This window comes from Strongylocentrotus purpuratus, unplaced genomic scaffold (genome assembly GCF_000002235.5).
Source record: "Strongylocentrotus purpuratus isolate Spur 01 unplaced genomic scaffold, Spur_5.0 spur5_scaffold_2, whole genome shotgun sequence".
Classification (NCBI taxonomy): Eukaryota; Metazoa; Echinodermata; class Echinoidea; order Camarodonta; family Strongylocentrotidae; genus Strongylocentrotus; species Strongylocentrotus purpuratus.
Window position 1 is genome coordinate 33,154,355 of NW_022145605.1, and position 22,555 is coordinate 33,176,909.

General features: G+C 38.7%; 1 protein-coding gene across 1 annotated transcript; it reads right to left on the reverse strand.

Moving 5' to 3' along the window:
- Nucleotides 1-2,183: 2,183 nt before the first annotated feature.
- LOC115918840 lies at nucleotides 2,184-21,913 on the reverse strand. The gene is made up of 7 exons (XM_030992239.1): nucleotides 21,577-21,913; nucleotides 11,357-11,636; nucleotides 10,667-10,800; nucleotides 9,034-9,227; nucleotides 8,140-8,314; nucleotides 6,201-7,194; nucleotides 2,184-5,942 (listed from the first exon to the last, which is right to left on the reverse strand). The coding sequence occupies exons 1-7, from the start codon at nucleotides 21,616-21,618 to the stop codon at nucleotides 4,195-4,197; spliced, it is 3,567 nt and encodes a 1,188-aa protein (XP_030848099.1). The 5' UTR covers nucleotides 21,619-21,913; the 3' UTR covers nucleotides 2,184-4,194.
- Nucleotides 21,914-22,555: the final 642 nt, after the last annotated feature.

Below are 22,555 nucleotides of genomic sequence, written 5' to 3' on the forward strand. Positions count from 1 at the left end.
AATATGACAAGTAACAGCTTAATAAGAGACCTGATTTGTATGCCACATGTTTTTTAGTCCCATATATACATCGTTCTGTGTACAGTGCTTGTTCCTTTACCAAGACTTGGCAAAATTTCTTATAATTTTGATAATTCCAGAACCTTGCAGCTAGTACACACCAATAATTTGTATATGCTGTACATAACTGTTTCACCCTGATCGATTCCACACCATTTCTTTCACAATACAATCGCATGCCCAGAACTCAACTTTACCTTTAAAGTGACTTGGTAACATTGTCTCAGATTCTGAAGCAAAATCCTGGATTAAATGAAATTAAATAAATAATGAAACCATTTCTACAATCATATAGCGTCTGTATTTTTGTTTTATTTGATCTAATTGATGCACGTGAATATCAGCTTGTGTAATAGCAAACGATCGTAAAAAATAAATCTGTGTGTCATGGTGTTGTGTTGAAAAGAGACAAAGTGATATAAAGAAGGTTATGTTTGTTCAAGGTGATTTTTTTTTTACTGAGCGTTCCCACCACCTGGGGATTCATAATTCCGAAAGTAATAATTCCGAATAATAGTTGCAGTTATTCCGAAAGTTCTTTCATACGAAGGTTCATAATTTCGAAGTTTAATAACTCAGAAAATGAAGGGGGTTCACTAATCCAAAGGTTCCCAATTCTAAAAATCAATGACAGTGGTCTATATCAATTATTAATTTTACACATATTTCCCTTAACTTGGAAAAAAGAAAAATCCAAAGTAGTAGCTATGATAAGCAAGAGTATGGATTATATTGGCATTGGAATGCGATATGGTTGATATAGATATATAAGCATATCAAACTCGGTAATTAACTTTAGTTCAGTTTATTATAACCATAAAAATGAAACATGTACATACAAATAACATAGTAAACATAATACGGTAAAGGACACCCTTAGAAGCAAATATGCCAGTATTAAATTGAATCAATTAAAAAATTGGGACTACGTGTGTTTTAACAAAAAGTGGCCGTGATGGGGCTAAATAATCAGATTTGGTAATAATACGCACGGCTCGTTTCTGTAACAAATAAAACTTTGATACTTTTCATTACAACAATCGAGTTTACCGACTCCTCTTATGTCATGTTATTACATTTCTTTTCGGAAACGATTGCAAGGCTATTGAATTTGGGAAAATCCGATCATCCCAAATACCGCATAATTTATAACTATTTGTACTCCCCCCAAAATATTGATAAAATTTAGAGACACATGAAACATTTTTATACAAAATACATCGACAGTACTGCTTTGTTTTCATTATTGCTGTATAAGTTTGACATCATAAGAAAATATATACTATTCAATCTCATTAGGCTTAACTAATCTGGAAAATAAGTATTTTGCGAAAAGTTTGCTGATACGTTCAATTTCGATAACTCATAGCAAGGCAGAATTCAACGATTAGAGAGTTGATAAAATACACATGTATCAATTAAAAAGTTTTACATTCATAAATGCTCTTTAATACGCTCATTAAAAGATATTTGTTTATGAAATCTGATATATATCTATAACACAGAAGTGGACTTTACATTAAATGCAATACTCACAATGTAAGCATAATAATTGTACACGTAAAGTTTGTCGATTTCATAATTCACAGCCATCTTATGTCATTCCAAAATATTTGTTTCATTAATCGTTATTATCTGAAGAAAAAAATCGAAAAGAAATAACTATTAATAACAAAAGCTCACATCCATAATCCGTCTATTACTTTGTTTCTAGGCGCTTTACATATTATTGACCCGGTCATCAGATTTAGACTTACCCACACACGATGTATGCACATTCTCCACTCCCTGGGGAGCGTTCCGGCCAGTCGCCATTTTACAAGCGCCACTTGCTTATTCAATCACATTAACCATGGAGATATCTTATATCTCCATGCATTAACCTTCGCATTCTACCCGGTAACCATGTAACACCTGGGTGGAGAGTGGCAAATGTAGATCAACGTGTTGCCAAAGGACATTAGTGCCATGTCGGGGATCGAACCACGACCTTCGAATTTCAGGTCAAGTGCTTAAACCACTCGAGTACGACGCTTCTACAAAGCAATCATATGCGATATACAAAACAATCGATTTGTCAACATCAATAGAATTGGCAGTAAGTTGGATGAGAGTTTTCGACCTCTTTCTCGATAGAAAATATCAAGTGTTACCTGGCAATAACGTTTGTTTATCATGTTCCGTTATGTAAAGACGCTATAGGTATTATATATATTCGTAGGTTTTAAAATCATATTCTAACTATACGTTATCCATATTAGTACTGAGAAAAAAAAATCGTGTATAAGCTGCTATTATAAGATGATGAGGCGGATCCTAACAAATGATTGGTTGAGAGCGTACACGTGACAGGGCATTTATTTTGCCTAACACGTAAATAGTAAATAATTTTGACCGGTCATTAGTGAAATCAAGTTATAAAACATCACTATATAATACAAATAAGACATAATCTTATAAAACAAAGAATACACATCATTTTGTTCGGGCATAAGTAGGACAGGATATTTTCTTTGCATAATAACTTTTACTTAGCACAGTTAAATTTGATATATTCCTTTATATACACACATGCAATATGAATATACTGATTAAAATTCTGTCCATGCCGCCACCAATAATTAGGGTACAGAGAACAAAGTCCTTATCTTATCAATTTGATACTAAAACACAATGAATTGACTTAACCAATGGCCAAGTATCATATTCAAGATAACAGTGTCTAAATATATAATAACAAATAAAATGAGAATATAATTCATCAACATAAAATATAATTATGCACCAATCGGAATTGTGTTGACAGTAGAATTATAGGGCGTTTTAAGGGAGGTAGAAGAGCCAAGCATATACAGAGCAAAACACGAATGGATACAGAGTATACGAGACAGATGGAAAGCAAACAGTGGCCCTCGCAGAACGAAATTTTGTTTAACAGACAGTATATCTTCTTTGCATAATTACTTTTACCTCGCACAGTTTAATTTGATATATTCCTAAATATACACACATGCAATATATTGATTAAAATTCTATCCATGCCGCCCCCAAGAACTAGGGTACAAAGAACGAAGTCTTTATCAATTTGATACTAAAACACAATGAATGACTTAACCCATGACCAAGTATCATATTCAAGATAACAGTGACTTAACATATTTACGAATAAAATATTTTCGTCAACATAACAAATATACACCAATTTTAATTGTGATGACAATATAATCATAGGAAATGTGTCTATTAGGGAATAATAACCGTTTTGCAAAATTGTAAAAAGTAATATGTATACAGTGCAGAAATGCATCTCGGTAAATAAAAAGGGCGTAGGAGACAAGAGGCTGCGGGGCTGCATCCCTCTGAGGATGTTGACATGTTGCCATTATTCGGGCACCTTATATTATGTGGACAGCAAGATAGTAGTTCTCAAATATAGTTTTATGTCTTGTTTTTGACAAAATTAGATATCTGTATTAAAAGGTAACAAATTTCGCTCCCTTGCTTCGCTTACTCCAAAGTATAGAGACTGAAACTGGTGTTCAATATGTCAGCCCCCCCCCCCCCTGGCACAACTGTGCCAGTACGCCTACGCCGAGGTGTCATACGATTATTGCCATTTCAGTCTCCGATTTCGAAACATGGAATAGTCAAACATGTCAAATAATGGGAAAATAAATAGAGCCTGAATTTGGTACAGATTGAAAGAAGAAAATACAAATTCAGTGAGAAAATAAAATGTATATGAAGAGTTTCATTCCAAAAGGAGCTAAATCCACTTTGGGTACTTCTGAGTAAATCGACTTTTTTTATTTCTCCACTTTCCCTTTAGCCACGTACCTTAATGTTGTTTAATATGTTAAAGGTGTCACCCTGGACCAAAAATATATGTTAAGAAAAAATCTACTAGTTTTTCCTGATTTTTACTAAATTTTTAGATTTTTTTTTTCTCGTGGATTTAGCTCCTTTTGGAATGAAACATGATATTGTACCTGAAAAATTTCATATTTTCTTAATAAAATCAATGAAATTTATTCAAATTTAGTAGCAAACCTTTCCTTTTAAATAATAATACTGAAATCACAACTAAAAAAACATTTGAACTCTTCATATACAGCCCTGTCGCCATGATACAAACTAAAGGCTGCTTAAAGATGTGCCATCTGACATGTCGTGTGGTATTGAGTACTTCTCGAGGAATGGCAAGAAGAGTGGGAATACATCATTTTCCGCGTTCTTGCCAACGATAGAGTCTGAATGATTATAGGAAGGCACCATAAGACACGCATAGTGCTGGTCGGGGTGACTCTCCAGGCATCTTTGATGGCTCCGTTGGATCGATTTCTTGTCCCATCGGCTGTTCCGCTCTCCCGTGAAGAAGAGGATGGGAACATCAAGACGTGACATGGCTTCCTGGTACTCGGGATTCTCCAGGTAGTTCTTGGAATCGAACTTCGGAATGAGAGGCTTGTCCCCATCACGGTTGCACAGCATCTTCTTGTTAGCACACTTGGAAAGGTGCTTGAAGAGATCCTTGTTGGTGAAGCCGTTCCATTCATGCAAGGTGTCGTGGGTGCTCTTGTTTAGATTCTCGTGCTGCCATGACGGTCGGTACAAGAACGTCACACGGTGGCATACGTGGCTGTCACAGTGCTCATTGGCGGATGTCACGAAACTGGCATATCTATCTGAGACGACATTGAAGACTCTTCCCATCCAATTTTCGTTGGTGTCAGTGTACGCATCAACGCCATCGCCAATGAAATTTGGACCAGTGGTGGACGCTGCAGTGGGCTTGATGACAAACCCAAGCTGAGAAGACACGATGCTGCTAATCTTCTCCTTAGCGACAAAACCTCCGAGGAGTGAGGCAAAAATCACCAGTGATCCCATGCAATGACCAAAGACCTGGACGCTGGATACTTTGGTGGTCTGAAGAATGAGGTCAATGGCAACCGGAACATCGAACTCTGCCGCATCTATGACAGTGCATCCATCCTTGTGAGACGGTAGTGATATTGAGAATCGCATGTCCAAAGACCACACATCAAATCCTTTCTCCACCAAGTACTCCACCATGTTCTTGTTGACTGTATCGATTGTGAAGATGCGACTTGACACACCTAGCCCGTGAAGCAGTAGAATGGGACCTTTCTCTCCCCCTCTGTATCGCGTGAGGATAAGCGGTATGCCATCTCCTGCAGGGAGCTTCATCGGGACAATCTTGTCTTGATCCATTTTGAGAAGTCGTCTTTCCCTCGGAGGTGCATCAGGGTCAAAGGGCGTTGTGGATGGACTGAGGATGCCGTAGACCTCCCAGAGGGAACCGGCAAAAAACTTGCAGAACCTGGTCTTCCACCTCAATCTCTCAATCGCATTATGGCAATTGGTCACCTCGATGGTTGTGAGCTGCCTCATGAAATCCCGGATCTTGAGCTTCAGCTTACCTTCACCGACTGTCTCCACGGACGTGCCAGAACCTTTTGTCACGGTGAAGGTCATATGCGTTGTATCCGTCAAACCCGTTTCCAGAGCTCTATTCTTTTGGATGCATTTTTCACCCTTGAAGTAGAATACCTCCCCTTCGTGGTTAGTCAAAGTCATTTTGTAGACCATTTCTTTGGTCTCGACCTTGTCTTCGCTGTCGGCGAGCAGCTGAAAGATGCCATCAGAAACTGTCAGGGGAGTCTTCGACAGTGCATCACAACTCACAATGCCGTAGATGCCGGCGCGGTGGGTCGGATCAAGCTTCAGCATATGGTAGATGTCTTTCGACTCGATGGTTAGCTGGAAGGAAATTGGTATCTTCTCTCCATCAACTATCAGTTTTCCACTCATCTTTTCCGTGAAGCGGAATCCGGGTTTGGTCTTCCTGTATACCGTAGCTAGATTGAAAGTTGAAGAAAAACAAAAAAAAGTAACAGCATAAGCAACACAATTCAACAGCACCGAATCGTCTTAGAAATGATGAGGTTAATTACATGTTCATATATAATTATTGATAGAAAAGAGGTAGGGTAGAGAAAATGCTTACAGAGCGACTTTTTCATCATATTTATTAATGAAAATGATCGCTCAATAAAAAAAAAAAATTAATTTCTAAAAAATCTAAATGACAGTATCAATAAAAGAAATGAACCAACCTATATTTCTTCTTGACGGGTAGTCTATACTCCATCCCTCTCTATATGCTAGAAGACGTATGCACCGTTCAGCAACCATGGCAATGGTCAACGTTGGGTTAACGCCAAGACTGCGTGGCATGATTGCGCCATCAACTACAAGAAGCCCAGGATAGACGTTATCGAAATTTCCAACAAACACCTGGCCGGCATGGTTGACGACGCCATCCTTGCCAGACTCAGCCATGCAGCACCCACCCAATGGGTGAACGGTGATGACACCCTTGGTGTTCCTCAGCTCACTCAACATACCCTTCCAGAATGGGTTTGCGATGTGATGTCCTTCCAAGGCAGCCGTCAACTCCTTCGACCCCTCAAACATCTTCTCGAAGTTAGCTCCACCTCCAACCATGGGGAAATCCACCGTGACCCGCCCACTGGCCTTATCACGGATGAGTCTGCCATCCGCAGAATCGTGGCTCATGGACAGTACAGAAAGAGTGTGCTTGATGGATTTGCCTGATATAGCACGTAGTGCTTCACGAGTGTTTTTACCATGTGAGAGTTTCAATCCAGGTGTGGTCTTCAGGAGGATCTTCAAGGGAGCCTCCCAAGCAACAGGTGGTGTCCCATCTTCAAGGACATACCCATCATCCAATGGGGCACTAGGGAGCCTCATGTCAATGACAGATGCAATGCACGGTCCTGGCCCATGCCCTGGTTTCACATCCTTCGTTTTGACGCCGACGCATTTGACTTTATGCGCCGTGTTGTAGCTAAAGTTCAGCGCGTCACCGTTTGTCGTGAAGCCTTCTCCCAGCCTATCAGACAGTTGCAGACCGCGCTGTTCAGAGTTCATCAAGATATTGGTGGATCCCAGGGACCCAGCTCCAAAGATGACGATCTTGGCCCGTACCGTCTGCTCGACCACATGGAAGACATCTTGGACCAACTCTTCGTAAAACACCTTCCACATGCCTTTAGACTCTTCTCGAAGGACGGCTTTCACTTTTGTCTGCATGGTGCGAGAAACAAAGAGAATGGGAGAAAATATGAGAGAGGTTTGAGAAATAGAAATAGAGGCGGGATTTTGAAAGGTATATATAATATAGAAAGAGGAAGATGTCAGAGAGATAGAATGGCAGCAAAAGATACTGATACTGCAATCGTATTATAAAAGATGGTTGGTACTATAATCGTACTAGAACGATTTGCATGCGTTGACGCCCGTGATTTCATGTGGCGGACGATAGAGCCCTTCTCGGACTATATAGAGGAATTTGTTAGAAGCCTGTAGCATATAGGATAGTGGGATGCTTAGAGATTAAGCCTTGATCGAGAAAGGGACCAATGGGATTTGGATGCCATGAAGAAAACGTGATGACGCGCGTTGTGGCACAAACGACTGTCCTTACTAACATTATCATGAAGACTGTAAAATGGCGTCTGAAATGGCCCCCTTGACATATTTTTAAATTCCGACAAAGCTTGCAAAATTTCAAGAAAAAAAAAGGACGTAAAGGGGACGAAAAGCGATCTAAACAAATGCGGAAACTCGGCGGAATTCTTATAATGACCGTTTTCCTAATGCGATTTACTCTAAACTTTTTGTTTGAACAAATACCATATTTTGTATCATTCGAAAGGGCGATACACAGTAAGCATTTATACGTCTGGTTAAATCCAAATACAATTTGATTCCCGTTGATGTGCAGGGCTGCATACAACTCATATTTTGTTATTCAAACACCTAAATATATTTCATAGTTTTCTTTTAGATATTTGGTAAATAATTTTTCTCAGACGTGCTAAGCTCCACCCTAAGCCCCAGATCATTCATCTTGTGACATCATCTGTCAATCATTAGTGAGCTAACAAGAAACAGTGGTATTTATCTTCCCCCAGCTTATCTCTCAACCCTCTTCCCTTTTTCTTTTCAAGAGAAAAATAAGCCACCCACCTGCGTGAAGATGTCGGCACCGAATGTCCTCGCGTCTGGCAGGTAGTTGAAGTTCAGGGTGTTCTTTGCACCTACGTTGCACCCTCCGACGCAATTGCCGCACCCGTTGCACGCTGGCTGAGGGATTCCGAAGTCGTTCTTCTCCGCGTGTTTGAAGTTCACATAGAGGGGTACGCTGTAACAAAATGGCATATTTTCATTCCAGAGTAATATTGTGGTCCTTTTTGACGAATCATTGTCTTTTTGTTTGTTTGGGGAAGAGGGTTTCCCCATTTTATTGTAAACTAATGTTTTCTGTGAAAGGATTGTGCTGTTTGTACAATTAAGGAATATTATCTTATTATCTTATTTTTTAAATATAACTTACCAGTTACCAGATCAACTTTACGTAATGTATGTACAAGGGTATAGGGATAACATGAGGGAACACGAAAGAGTAGTTTTTAATCAAAATATTTTCAAAATGATATGCTGTTATTATTAAATGTGAATAAGTCTATTGACACCCTTGCAACATTTCTATGATCATAGGTACACAGATTATTGTCCTTTAAAGTTTAACACTCTTTTAACCCAGATCGTATTTGAATTAAAGCTTTTTATGGAAGAAATTCATACGAGAAAAGATGAAAGCATATTTTTATTTTGAACAGATTTATATCCGTAATATGAGCAAAATAAACCACCGTGTGATATTTTTTATTTTTGTTTAACTAAGATACAGTTATTATCTTCATTTGCACTCGGCAGTCCAATCAAAATCTTTATTTTCTGGCTTGCCCCCCTCTGCTTTCTGAAAGGTTTACTATCACAAATTATTATAGAACTGTTTGATCTATTCTAGGCAACATGCCGTTACATGAGTATGGAATTCTAATTGAAAATCAACCTTACCTGCTGTAAACATCGGGTACAGAGAGATCCTCGATATCCCTGATGAGACGGGCAGCTCCTAGCTTCATTGCCTTCATTTTAGCAAGTTCTGGAAAGTCTGTAGGATACCTCTCGGGTTTCAACATGTCAAACACGTGCTGTCTGTCATCACCATACAGCATGGCCAAGTCTTCGCGGATCTCTTTAGGCCAGCGCTAAAGGAACAAAATGATAGTATATAAAATGACAATGATCAAATTACACTTTAAAATCATTTGAACCTATTATGATCTTACGAAAATCTGATAAAAACATTTCGATTGCTTTATTTGCTTCTTTGCACGCTCGCTAGTTTGCCAATTTTGCAAAAAGAAATAGACTCAGATCAACAGAAAGATCGTTTTGTGCAGCACAGTAGTTTTTAATAATTACCCATTACCGGTTTTGACTAGCTCCACGACAACCCTTTAAACACTGGTATAGATTGTTCTTGCGCCGGTCACTGCTAAAAGAAATCACCAGGATTAGCCTTAGCTTCGATGATCAATGGGCCTTATGTATAAATGATCTGTATTTTCCACCAATCACCCTATATGGAAAAGTCATTATCTTCAATTTCCCTCACCAAAGACTCTCTTCTTGATGGGACTACGGGTCTGCTGTGTGCTCGACTTATTCACCCATTAAACATCCATTGGAGGTATTTCCACCAAGTCTGGTGTCAGCGTATTATGACGTTCTGCACATGGAAACTGACGACTATCTCCCTTTAAAGTGCATTGATATCTTCTGTCCTAAAAGGCCCAACTGACTGAGTGTCATATTATATATGACAATTTTAACAAGGAACCACTTCCCTTTGCTTTAAACTGTACATAAGCTGATGGGTACTTATGAAGAAATAACCACACTGAGAGTAAGCGAAACTATCGTGTTCTTTCAATCTATCAAAATGTACCATTATTATATTTCAAGGAAATATTCTATTTCTCCTTTATCCGTTTCTCCCTCTATTCAATTATTGATAGTATCACTCTCAGTGTAACTTAACTTCAAGATTTATTTTCTTGTTTTTTAGTCCAAAGAGCGAAAGAGGAAATGAAATCTAATGGATAATTGTTTGGTTTAAACATTTTCAACTTGTATTCCACTTTTACTTTTTCGCTTTCATTGTCTAACCAAATAATGATATCTAATGTAATTTGATAACTCCATCGCGTGTGCTTGTTTGTTTGCATGTGTGTGTGTGTGATTTGTTAGTTTCTTTCTTTTTTCTTTTTCTTTTTTTGTGTAATTCTTAAAGAAAAGAAAAAACCTTCCGCAAACGAACACAGTCAAATTCGGCACTGAACATGGGCACGGGCATCGAAACGTCCCCATCTACTTTTTCCAGAATTCTACATCATTCATTTTATCATTTACTATCATCATCAAATTACCATAATAATAATAATGTTAATGATAAATATAATAGTGAAATAAAGTTAAAATCTACCAACAGTAATGCTACAGATAATGCTAATAATAATAAGAGTAATACTAATAATGATAATAATACATGTACTAATGATATCATCATCATCATTATTATGATCATTATCTTTATCATCACCACCACCGCCATCGACGCCATCGTCATCATCATCATCATTACCTCATCATCCATGACCCGCTTGTCGCATTCGAGAGCGACATTGGCGTTGATAAGAGACGTCCCTCCCAGTCCACAGCCCTGGAGGACACTGACGTCGGCACCGACCACCATGTCGAACAGACCCGTCTCTTTGCCTGGACGCCAACGAACACGGAAATTGGAAAAGAAATTAAACGAAACGTTACGAAAATGCAATCTCTCAGGTGAAAATTGTGCGTTTAATTTACAATAATACTCAAGAGCTTTTTGGTTTTCAAAGGAATAAGCGCCTCTAACCTTCTATTTTAAAATTATTTGTTGAGATTTTGGATTGTTACATTTCTGACAATTAATAATTTCCTGTTTTTTTTTTTTTTTGAATTAGAAAGTGATTCTCCACCACATATTGTGAATGGCTATGTCAGGGGTTATGGATGGATGCCAACTCAGAAACCAGCCCCCTGTCTCCCTCTCCGATGCTTTCCGACCCCCCCCCCCCATGGCGCCCCTGTAAATTCCTTGAAATATATTTATGTGCTGTATACGCCTATTATTATCTATGGTATTAAAATGTCAACTTCATTCAAAGTCCAGAACGATACTGGATATTCTGATCTCTACCAACCTGGATTTGAATTTGAATTTGAATCTGAATTCGAAAAACGTTTTTTTTCTTAATCTAAAGAAGAAAAAAAAAAAATCGTCTCTCACCAAATACAGATTTATGTCCCGGCCTCGTCACCTGTAACTCGTTGACGGACTTGAGTTCGCTCTCGGGGAAGTCTCCCGGCCACCACTCCTTCCCTTTCTCCAGTACGCACACCGACTGACCGGCCCGAGCGCACCGACTAGCAGCGATTGATGCTCCGTATCCGGATCCGATAACCACCACATCGTACTCCGATTTGATTTCGGTTAGCGGCGAGGATAGTCGGTATGTCGAGTAGTCGTATTTTTTGTTGGGGGTCGGTGCCGTTCCTTTTGTGGCGGCCTGTTGGAATGACGGAAAAGCGAATAGGTATGGTTCCATGAAATTAATTCAAACGGAAGGAACACATGGAACAAAATCATTCCAGATGTACATACTGGGGTCATATCAAAGAACAACAGTATACATATTTTAAGAAATTACCGGCTACCATAGCATGTACTAAATAAGACTGAATGAATAAATGATCACTAAGTAAAGTTATTTTTCCAAGAAAACAAAATGTCAACAGTTTTTTACAAAGTGTTAGTAAAATAGACGAACCGCAATAAAACATAATCATACAGCAAAAACGTCCTGCTTCGAGACATAGAAAACTACACTGTGGTATATTGCTGAAGGCTCTTAATTGGTTCTCATATGTGAGGTTCTGGGCAGGTATTCATGCTTAGTGCTTATATGTTTGGACAATGTGTTTTAGCCACATGTGTCCCTATTGACTAATGTGTATTAAAGGCCCACGGCACTAGTTTGGCCAGGAGGGATTAGACCTCCCTGCATGGTCAATGACAGGTGGTTATCTCATCATATCAGCTCTCAATTAACATAAGAAAAATGTTCACCGATTAGGTATTGTTTGCTATATAGAGGGCGCAAGTAAGTAGTGCTGTGGGGCTTTAAATGGGTACCTGGAAATATTGGGGTAATAGTAGATGCAGGTATAAAATATGCCCCCCCCCCCCCACGAAGAGCAGAATTAATCAAGAGACTATACCCTTGGTAAAGTTCCAGTTATATCATCGCCCAACAATAATATCATGAACAAATTTTCAAGAGGAAGAGGACGAGACTTTGAAAGGTGAGGTCATTTATCTAGGTACTGAATAATCAGTGACTACTACAATTTCGAAACCTTCTTCCTGGTTTTATTTCCTCTTCACGCTGCGCTTCCGCTTTACCTTTCTGTATATTTTCTTTCGACTCCCATTTCAAATTTGATATACATGACCTAAAAATCGCACGCAACAGGGAAAGGGATGTAGTATTCATAACCATGATAACCTAAAAACATGCTTTCAGCCATTAACAACTATGTTCATATGAATCCGTGTTATATACTCAAATAGAGAGCGAGAGAGAGAGAGAGAGAGAGAGAGAGAGAGAGAGAGAGAGAGAAAGAGACGGATAGTAGTTAGCAGCAGTAGTAGCAGTTGTTGTAGTAGTAGTGGTGGTGGTGATAGAAGTATTATTATTATTATTATTATTAGTAGTAGTAGTAGTAGTAGTAGTAGTAGTAGTAGTAGTAGTAGTAGTATTAGTAGTAGTAGTAGTAGTAGTAGTAGTAGTAGTAGTAGTAGTAGTATTAGTAGTAGTAGTAGTAGTAGTAGTAGTAGTAGTAGTAGTAGTAGTAGTAGTAGTTGTAGAGGAGGAGGAGGAGGAGGAGGAGGAGGAGAAGTACTGTAGTAGAAGTAGTAGTAGTAGTAGTAGTAGTAGTAGTAGTAGTAGTAGGCTAATCACAGCAGCAGTAGTAACAGTATAGTAGAAAAGGATAAGGGGAAGAATAACAAGAAAAAGAACAAGAAGAAAATAAAGAAAGAAGAAGAGGAGAAAATGAGAACTTACAAGTCTAGATTAGAAAATAATACATAGAATAAACGATAAACCAGTAGAATGAGAGAGAAAGGGAGAGAGAGAGAGAGAGAGAGAGAGAGAGGGGAAGAGAGAGAGAGAAAAGGGGGGGGGGGTAAGTCAGAGGGAGAAAGGATGACAATACGAGGCCTGCATTATATATTTTGTAGTGTCATGACAGATGGGACGAAAAACATATTTTCGTCAAAAACATGCTCCCTTGTCCTTTAAAAGATATCAAAATCAATTTCTTGACAACTTAATGGTAATAATTTGCACTGCTGTTGTGTCATGGTTAATTCACACAAAATACTCTATAAACATGCACAGAACATAAATTGCCTTGATGTGCATAATGGAGTGGCAGAATAGTATCATCGTTGAATACTGCTGAAATTATTGAATTGAATTATTCTCAATTTTTAAAGTTAATGCTTCGAATATTAAATTCGATATATTAAAGCATCAAGGCAGAACAACCAATTAAAAGGGAAATGCAAGGCACATGCATCGTGTTCAATCAGTTCCTGCCCATGAAAGATAAAGGTGAGTTCTGGTCATGCGATTGGAATGTGAAAGAAAAGGTGTGGAATGGATCAGAAAAAGTTGACCATTTAGCATGTAAGTATTGGTGTGCACTGCAAGGTTCTGGAGTCATCAAAATCATAATAAATTTGGCCCAGTCTTGGTAAAGTAACAAGCACTGTATATGGAACTATGTGTGTCGGGGCTATACCTACCTTGATTTCCTTATCTTTCTACAGCTCATTACTCAGCCAGTATACATTTTCTTCCAAAATTGTTTTGCACATGACATTTATTTGTAATCTTGAACATTCAGTTTCGTTTGATTCTGTGAGAATTCATTTTCTTTTTTATAACCAGAACTCAAATTTATCTTTAAGGTCGGCATTTTAATGGTTGAGTTAGAGACAATGGGATACAATTCTGACTTGGCTAGCACCGAGTTTCAAGACTTGAGTGCACATACTGTGAGTGCACGTCCCTTTATCATCCGGGAAAGGTACAAATGGTACTTCAATCAAAATGTGCATAAACGGCTAAGGGTTTTAAATCTAACAATAACGTTCTAAGTTTGATTGTTGCTATCAGTTGTGAAGGTTGCACGTCACCGGCTTCTACAGCATATTAATTGCTCTGCGTCAATTTCCTAAACTAACCGAATTCTACACTCCAATCCTTGGACCCGACACGATACCAAACCTTGCGTGCAGACACAAACCCTTGGCAATAGTTATACATATCTAATTAAACAGTGTCCGCATTATGAGACTACGATAATAGACTCTGTACTTTAGCCACACGCAGCCAGACCTGACTGGTCTAGCCTGTGCTGAAGGCGTTAATAACTATTGTAAAATGTTAAATGGGTGTATGTGCTGGCATACTAACCTAACCCTAGCCCTGGCCCCATAAACTCCAAACATAACCTAAAACCCAGTTGGAACAATAACCATAACCCTAACCCTATACCTCCGACGAAATAAAGGGGGCTATTGTCATAGGAGCACATTTACGGGTAAAAATATTCATCTTGCTACAAGGCGATTAATTTAAAGCCCGTCTATACTAGTCTGGCAAGGGGAGATTCTCTCCCTGCAAGGTCACTGACAGGTGGTTATCTCATCAAATTAGCTCTCAATTAACATACGAAAAAGAGGATCATGGGGGACCAACAGGCCCCGATTAGGCATTGTTTGCTATATTGAGGGCGCAAGTAGCTCTAAGTAGTGCAGTGGGGCTTTAAAAGAAAAATTCAGAAAATACCATGCCTGCCAGCCTACTGAAGTATGCGTTAATCCTGTGTAATCTATATAGTCTGTGGCATCGACTAAGGCTATGTAAATTAATAAAGCAAAAGCGAGTCACATAACCTGTGTGTAAATCAAGCAATATTCACTGTAGGGTATAAAGTTCGAACAGGTTTTTCTGACCTATTTTCATGAAATCATTTTGGAAATATGAGTTCTTATTCAGAGATAAAGTTAACAATTTCTCAGAACTTTATCGAACGATATAAAAAGTCAAAGCGATTGATGTACACGATTCAGGGCGGATATAAACTTTATCCTTCAAGAACAAATCATATATTCATAATCATTTTATGGAAAAAGGTAAGAAAAACTTAGTTCTCAACCCAATAAACCATTGCTTTTACAATCAGAGGCTTTATATTACGCTGTTATTGTAGGTTTTGAATTTTCTGTCTTACGTAATTGTCATGGAATGCTTACTTTTACCTTAAACATCAATGATTAAAATATATTTTCACAATCATTTTATGGAAAGAAGGTAAAGGAAAGAAATACATATTCTAACTGTAGTTAGAGAATAATATCATTCTCACGTTATTTTGATGAAACATAAAATTGTTGCAACTTTATTTGCTTAATGTAATATCATTATTGTATGTCAATTTGGTTTAAAGATGTATGCATTTCTTTATTTTATATGTCACTGTATTTGCCATACAAAAGCTTAGTTTCACCATGAACCTAATGCAAAATTGGACATTAAGAGAAATGTTCTTCACTGTATAAATCAAAGTCTGGGATTATCCATAATTTTTTCGCTAATAAAAAAACCCCAAACATTATTCATAGCCCGCAAACATTTGGAGACATTTTTCATTCTCTGCTTGGACGTTTTTCCCTATGCAATATTAACACCTTTTACCATGCTCACTACACATTTGACAGAATAAAGTCCAAATCTGGTCGGACGCATACTGTAAAGTAAACTAATGACATTTTCCCCCGGCCTCTTGACTTTGACAATCATAAACTCTACCCATTTCTATTACCCTTGAAGGAGGAATTTAGCGAATAAAAGAGGAATAATGGCGGTATTCTTTAATGATCAATGAGCATTTGGATTTTTTTCTTTCTTAAAAATACATGTATTTACATTGTTTGTATATAGAATTTGAAAAGAAAAAAAACTCAGTCCACAATGTAAATCTATATACTGCATGGGCGACCCCGTGCGGACTTTGGACTCGCTACATAATTGGCTGTGTCTACGAGCTCGCTCTGTTGCTTTTATAACACCGGGGGAGTGTTTCACAAAGACTAAGATCGACTTTAAGTTGTACATATCTATGGCACGCCGTTTATACCACTATTTTCTCTCATCATTTACTGGCATTGGTTAATCTACAGAATTTACATTTTTTGATAGTTCATTATTGAAGAAATAAATATTATATAAAGATCATAATTGAGATACCAATGGTGAGAGCAACCAGTGCCATGCATGGCCTGCGATAGTTCAGTCCAACACAAAGTCGATCGTAGTCTTTGTGAAACACCTCCCTTGCATGTCCAATACCTGGTTTTATTGCCTTGTACCAATTGAGGGTTGTTACACAATACCCTAATATGGTGTTTAAGTTTTCCAGACAAATACAAGGTAGTACAAAGTGTATGCCTATATCAAACAGTGGTCAATGTTAGGGCGACCATTGAAGGCTAGTGGATATATACAATGTATGTTGAGGTCCTATACGGGCCTAGTATAATATCGGATACAGAACTACTGTCAAAGAGCAAAAACCCAAAATGGTTGCTAGGCACTTCCATCCACTCCCAAGTGATGATAATAATTATTTAGCATAGTTCGAATCCGCGTTGTACTACTAGAAAAAAACATATTAATGCATGTTTTTGTTCAATATTTAAAAATAGAACGCAAAAGCATTCTACCTTTCAAGGAAAATGGCGGACCAATTCTCCTACATTTACATCCTGTTTATATCCGGAGTAATCGTATTTTAGGGCGGGTATACACTATACTTGTAAAGCTACTTACGCCCTCTTTATAACAAACAATGCCTAAGCGGTACCCGTTGGTCCCCATGATCCTCTTTTTCTTATGTAAATTGAGAGCTAATTTGATGAGATGACAACCTGTAAGTGACCACACAGGGAGGTCTAATCACTCCTGGCCAATCTAGTTCAGACACTAAAATATGGTAACTGGAGAAATATCATGTTGAGGGAAAAAGATTGTCTACTTGGACAGGGAACCCTGACCCACCTTGTCCTCATTCAAGCGCATACAATTGTGATTATCTCAGGTGATGTGGTCTAGTGGACAAGGCCAAGGGCGCATAGTACGAGGTTTGAATCTCTGCCACGGCACCACCTAAAATGAATGGATACCTTGTATAGGAAGAAATTCCTTGATCGGGGTAGCGTGGCTACATGAACATTTTGTTTCATAGAGAGAGAGAGAGAGAGAGAGAGAGAGAGAGAGAGAGAGAGAGAGAGAGCTACATGTAAATATCCAACCATCATTATTGTTATTATCGACTAGGTCTTAATTCTTAAACCAACTAATTTCGGTTCACAAACGATAAAACACAATTTCTACCATTTCCAAGACCGAGACGGTACCTCTAAAGGCAGGCTTTACTACTTCAGCTAGAAGGGATTAGACCACCCAGCGAGCCAGCGAGGTCACTGTGACAGGTGGCTATCTCATTAACTCAGCTCTCATTTAACATAAGAAAAAGAGGATCATGGGGCACCAACATGCACCGATTGGGGAAGTTTTCTATATAGAGGGAGCAAGTAGCTACAAGTAGGACAGTGGGGCTTTAAACCAACTAATTTCGGTTCACAAACGAAAAACACTTTTTTTTACCATTTCCAAGACCAAGAAGGTACCTTTAAATAAACTGTAACACGACTCATGTTCATGGATTGGAGGGAAAGGATGTAACAGTAAGCGGAAGGAAGACGGCTGTACTGTGACATCCTTACCTTTATCGGGTGGGTCACCAGCCAGCATCTACAGGCAGAATCCATTTAAAGGGATTGGGTAACATTGTCTTAGATTCTGAAAACAAAATCCTAGATTCTGCTCATGCCTCAATGATAATTATAAACATTTAGGTCAGTCAGGAACCCCATGACTTTTAAAAGCCGATCGCCTGCCTGATTACCAAGATATTTATGATTGGAAATCGAAATCAAATTGTGCGATTTCCTAACGGTTTTCATAACACTACAGTCTATTGGGGGAAAACAAGTATGGTAAATCCGGTCACTCAAAGATTTTTTATTTTTTTAAGGCACTTTTTGATAATTTCAAGCGCAATTTCTTTAGGGCTTCAATATTACACCATGTCGCAGAAACTGATAACACGTATATGGACGTGCATCGCAGATTTAACATTGTTAAACGATGCCTTTAAAATTGACTTCTGATACAGGTAGTGGGAGATGCATGCTAGCTATCTGAGTCTTATTTTATTCCTTTTCTCCATCGGAGCGCTAACGTGCATCCATTTAGTTATAATATATAAAGGGATATATATAACTTCGGGAGGGAATGCATTTGTAATACCATTCCGATAATACCGTGGAAGCATATTTTAGAGTGTACCTCACGAGTTAGTTTTGGCGTTGCATGATATGACACCCTGATTCGTTAACTACTTCACATGATACTTCATGGAAACACTGCGGAATACAAGAACGGTGACTACCAATCTTGGAAAAATACAAAATACATGTACAATAGGGATCTACAAGAAAGAGATACAGATATAGAGGTAGGAAGAAAGGTTGAGAGAAAGAGAGAGGGGCAGACAGACCAGCAGGGAAAATAGAGAGAGAGAGAGAGAGAGAGAGAGAGAGAGAGAGAGAGAGAGAGAGAGAGAGAGAGAGAGAGAGAGAGAGAGAGAGAGAGAGAGAGAGAGAGGGGGGGGGGGTGGGGGCGAGAGAGAGAGAAGGACAGGGAAATATGCAGACAGATAAACAGACATGGACACAGAGGGCGAGAGAGAGGAAGAAAGGGGGATTACCGTCCCCGCCCCTTCTTAAACAAAAACCCTGGTTCATTCACAAAGCAAGGTTTGAGCTCAGACCAAGGTTTGAGCTCAAACCTCCTTTTGTTTCGCCAAACCTCCTTTCGTTCTTTACAACCCAGGTTTTTAAAAAACGCGTAAAACGCGTCATATGACGTACGAAAACCAAGGTTTGTCGACAAACCTCCTTTGTGAATTAGGTCCATGGTTCATTAAACACGAAGAAGCTTAGAAGGAGAATAACCTTAATTCGTTAATTCCAGGGAGGTCTCATCTCCCTGTTAATGCTGACGATTATGAATTGTAAAGAAGAATCGTCGGTTTCGCTGCACTAAGGTCCTTGAAAGCGCCATTTATATCCACAATATATGAAGTATAATGAGGAAGGACGATTATGACGAAGAAAGGGATAAGGAGGATGAAGAGGAGGAAAAAGAAATGGAGGACTCGGTTGACGAGGGGATGAAGAGCGAGAGAGATAGAGAGAGATTTTTTTCTGCATAACTAATTAGGTATAATTAGCACGTTCTTATTAAAAATATTCTACCTATGCAATATTGTAAATCTCATGATATCTATCACCATGCCAAATTGTGAGTCGACTGGAGTTTCGGTTGCCGAGATCTTAGGGGCGGGCCCCTTTAGCCCCCCCCCCCCATTTTTCTAAAGGTTATTCCACATTATTTCTATTTGAGCATCATTATTTAAGTCCAACTTCTAAACGCCTCGACGGCGCCACATTTTCTCTTTTATCATTTATATTTAACGACAATTTCACTTCTAAAGGCACAATGAACTCCATCACTTCTAGGCCTATTATCTCTTTCCGTATTACGTAACTGATTTCAGTTTTGCATTGCTTCACTTGAAGTTTAAATTACCAGTTTTGTTTTCCATTTATGTAATTCTACGCTGAAGTAAACTACGGGCGATTCCTTGAATAATTTAGTTTCAGTTATGTGATCTGTACTGTCTTATTACTCAAATTACTTCCATTTGATCAATGCTCATTTCAGAATTGTATCTTTTGGTATTACAAATAATTTAAAATAAAAATAGTTCCAATTGGCAATCACTGTTTCCGAAAAAACTATTTATCTTTGTTATTGTTTGTAGTATGCTTATACCAACTACTACTGTTTACATCAACATCTTATGAAGTATTCTAATGAAGGACGGGGGGGGGGGGCAGCAAGGCAGTGAAAAAGAGATAGAGAGAAAAGGGGGAGACAGGCAGACAGATAAACAGGCAGGGAGAGAGAGAGAGAAAGAGAGAGAGAGAGAGAGAGGAGAAATTAGCCACACCCCTCCTTGAAATAAATCCCTCCGTTCAATCAACAATAATATCATGAAGGAAAAATAAGCTTCAAATAACCTGACAACTAGAATGGTAAAGAAGATTAGTCGGTTCGCTGCACCAATGACGTCTAAGATAATTCTTCATGTACAATGAGGTGGCTCTAAAAGCGTCGTTTGTCTGTTCTTCCCTTTTTTTTCTATATCTGAGCATCATTATATAACTCCAAATTCTATACGCCTCGACGGCCCCACATTACCTAAGAAAAACTGTTTTCCTCTTTTATCATTATTTAAAGGTAAAGACCAGTATTGGAAACGCCCCAATTTCAAAAAATGAAATGGAAGCTCTCATTACCAATCATGTGAAAGAATATGTTTTGACTAATACATGATGATAAAAAATTTGCCGGGAAACCGCCTACTAATTCATATATTTGGTAAATTTGTTTCTCTCATGGTCTGTGAGAGATATAGGGTAGTCCCATATACATCTTTCTGTGTATAGTGCTTGTAACTTTACGAAGAATGGGCCAAATTTCTTATCATTTTGATGATTCCAGAACCTTGCAGATGCTAGATGCTAGATGATCAACCTTTTCTGATCGATTCCACAACGTTTCTTTCACAATGCAATCGCATGACCATAACTGGTCTTTACCTTAGTTTAATGACAGTGTCACTTCTAAAGGCACTTATTCTAACGCCACAAGGTCCGCGCTTCAAGCCCCGCTGCGGCACTAATGCCCTTGGGCAAGACATTGATCTACATTTGCCATTCTCCACCCAGATATAAAATGGATACCTGGTAGGATACGAAAGCTAATGTGTGCGCTTGTAAAAATGACGCTTGGGTGGAATGCTGGGGAGAATGTGCATAGTACGTTGTGCGCGGGCAAGCCTGAATCCGATGACCGGGGTAATGTTATATAATTATATATAAAGCTATAAGAACGAGCTACATGTATTATTATTATTAATATTTAATTCATGGGTGGAGACTGGAGAGTGGCAAATGATTATTAAAAGTTGCAAAAGGACGTTACTGCCGGGCTGGGATTCGAACCTTCAAGCCTTTGGATTGAGATTCAACCACCATCCAAACACACCTCCACTGACAATCATAATTATGTCACCATACAATCCCTGCCTCAGGTGTAGTCCTGGGGAACGTCTGCTAATTGCTGCAGACCACTAGTCAAAACCTCAAACCACAAGACCATCGAATATAAATGGACTTACCCCCCTTTTCGGCTCTCGACCATTCCTCTGAAAGTTAGCCATGTAATCATGTAAACTCTTGACTGTTGTCTCGTATTAACAGTCTCTTGCCTCAGATCATGTACCTTCTGGAACAGTCCAGGATCCTCGTTTGGTGAAAGAGAGATAGCAGGCCTATCGATGAACGCAACTGTTGATAGACCGACAGACTGAGTCCTCGACCAATATCCACATCCGTACAAAAGACCAAGCTATTAAAAACAGTCAGCTGCGATTGTACAATAAGTACGCCGGCCCTGCTCCTCCAACATGTGTAGCAGATCCGTTCAACTGTGACACAATACCCAAGCACACAATGCAAAGAGTGTGAGAGAAAAAAGAGAGCATATCAGAGAGTCTGAGTTACAGATTTTTGCTCTATTGTTGTGATTCGAATTGTCAATATATAACGCGGAAATTCGAGTTCTTTACGTCATGGGAACGTACGCTGCGTTTTCAAAATATTGACCTTTTATATGCATCCACTATGTTGACTCCCTACAACGGAATAAATATGACCCGGACCACAGAAGGCAATAGGAGAGGGTGGTTGGTGTTAAGTGGGCGGGGCTTATTGGTTTATCCTCGGAATTTGTCATCATTTCGCTAACTATAGCATTAAATAGCATTACGCCTATTTCAATTCATGCATTAACCATAATAACCTTGTCTATACAACCATATTAACAATGAACAAAATATTATGATAATGAATTGACTAAAAACCACACTAATAGATTATTACTCATTATTAGCTTAGAACGTCAAGAGTAGAATGAAAGAGAAAGAATTGAACTTATTTTTGTTTTCGGTCAATCAGCATCAAAGAGTAATGTTACAAATAACAAAACAATTTACAGTGCTGATAGTTTTCAATGATATGGGTTTTGGCCTGAATATAGTAAGTGATTTCCGGTATGCCTTATTAGTCCATGTATTTTCTTCCTCCTCCTATACGATC

Coding starts and splice junctions, on each gene's coding strand:
- LOC115918840 (XM_030992239.1), bottom strand. CDS start 21,618: ATGGCTAACTTTCAGAGGAATGGTCGAGAGCCGAAAAGGGGG. Junction 10,801..11,356: donor GGGACATAAATCTGTATTTG/GTGAGAGACGAT, acceptor GTTGGCGTCCAG/GCAAAGAGACGGGTCTGTTC. Junction 7,195..8,139: donor GTGCCGACATCTTCACGCAG/GTGGGTGGCTTA, acceptor CGCACCATGCAG/ACAAAAGTGAAAGCCGTCCT.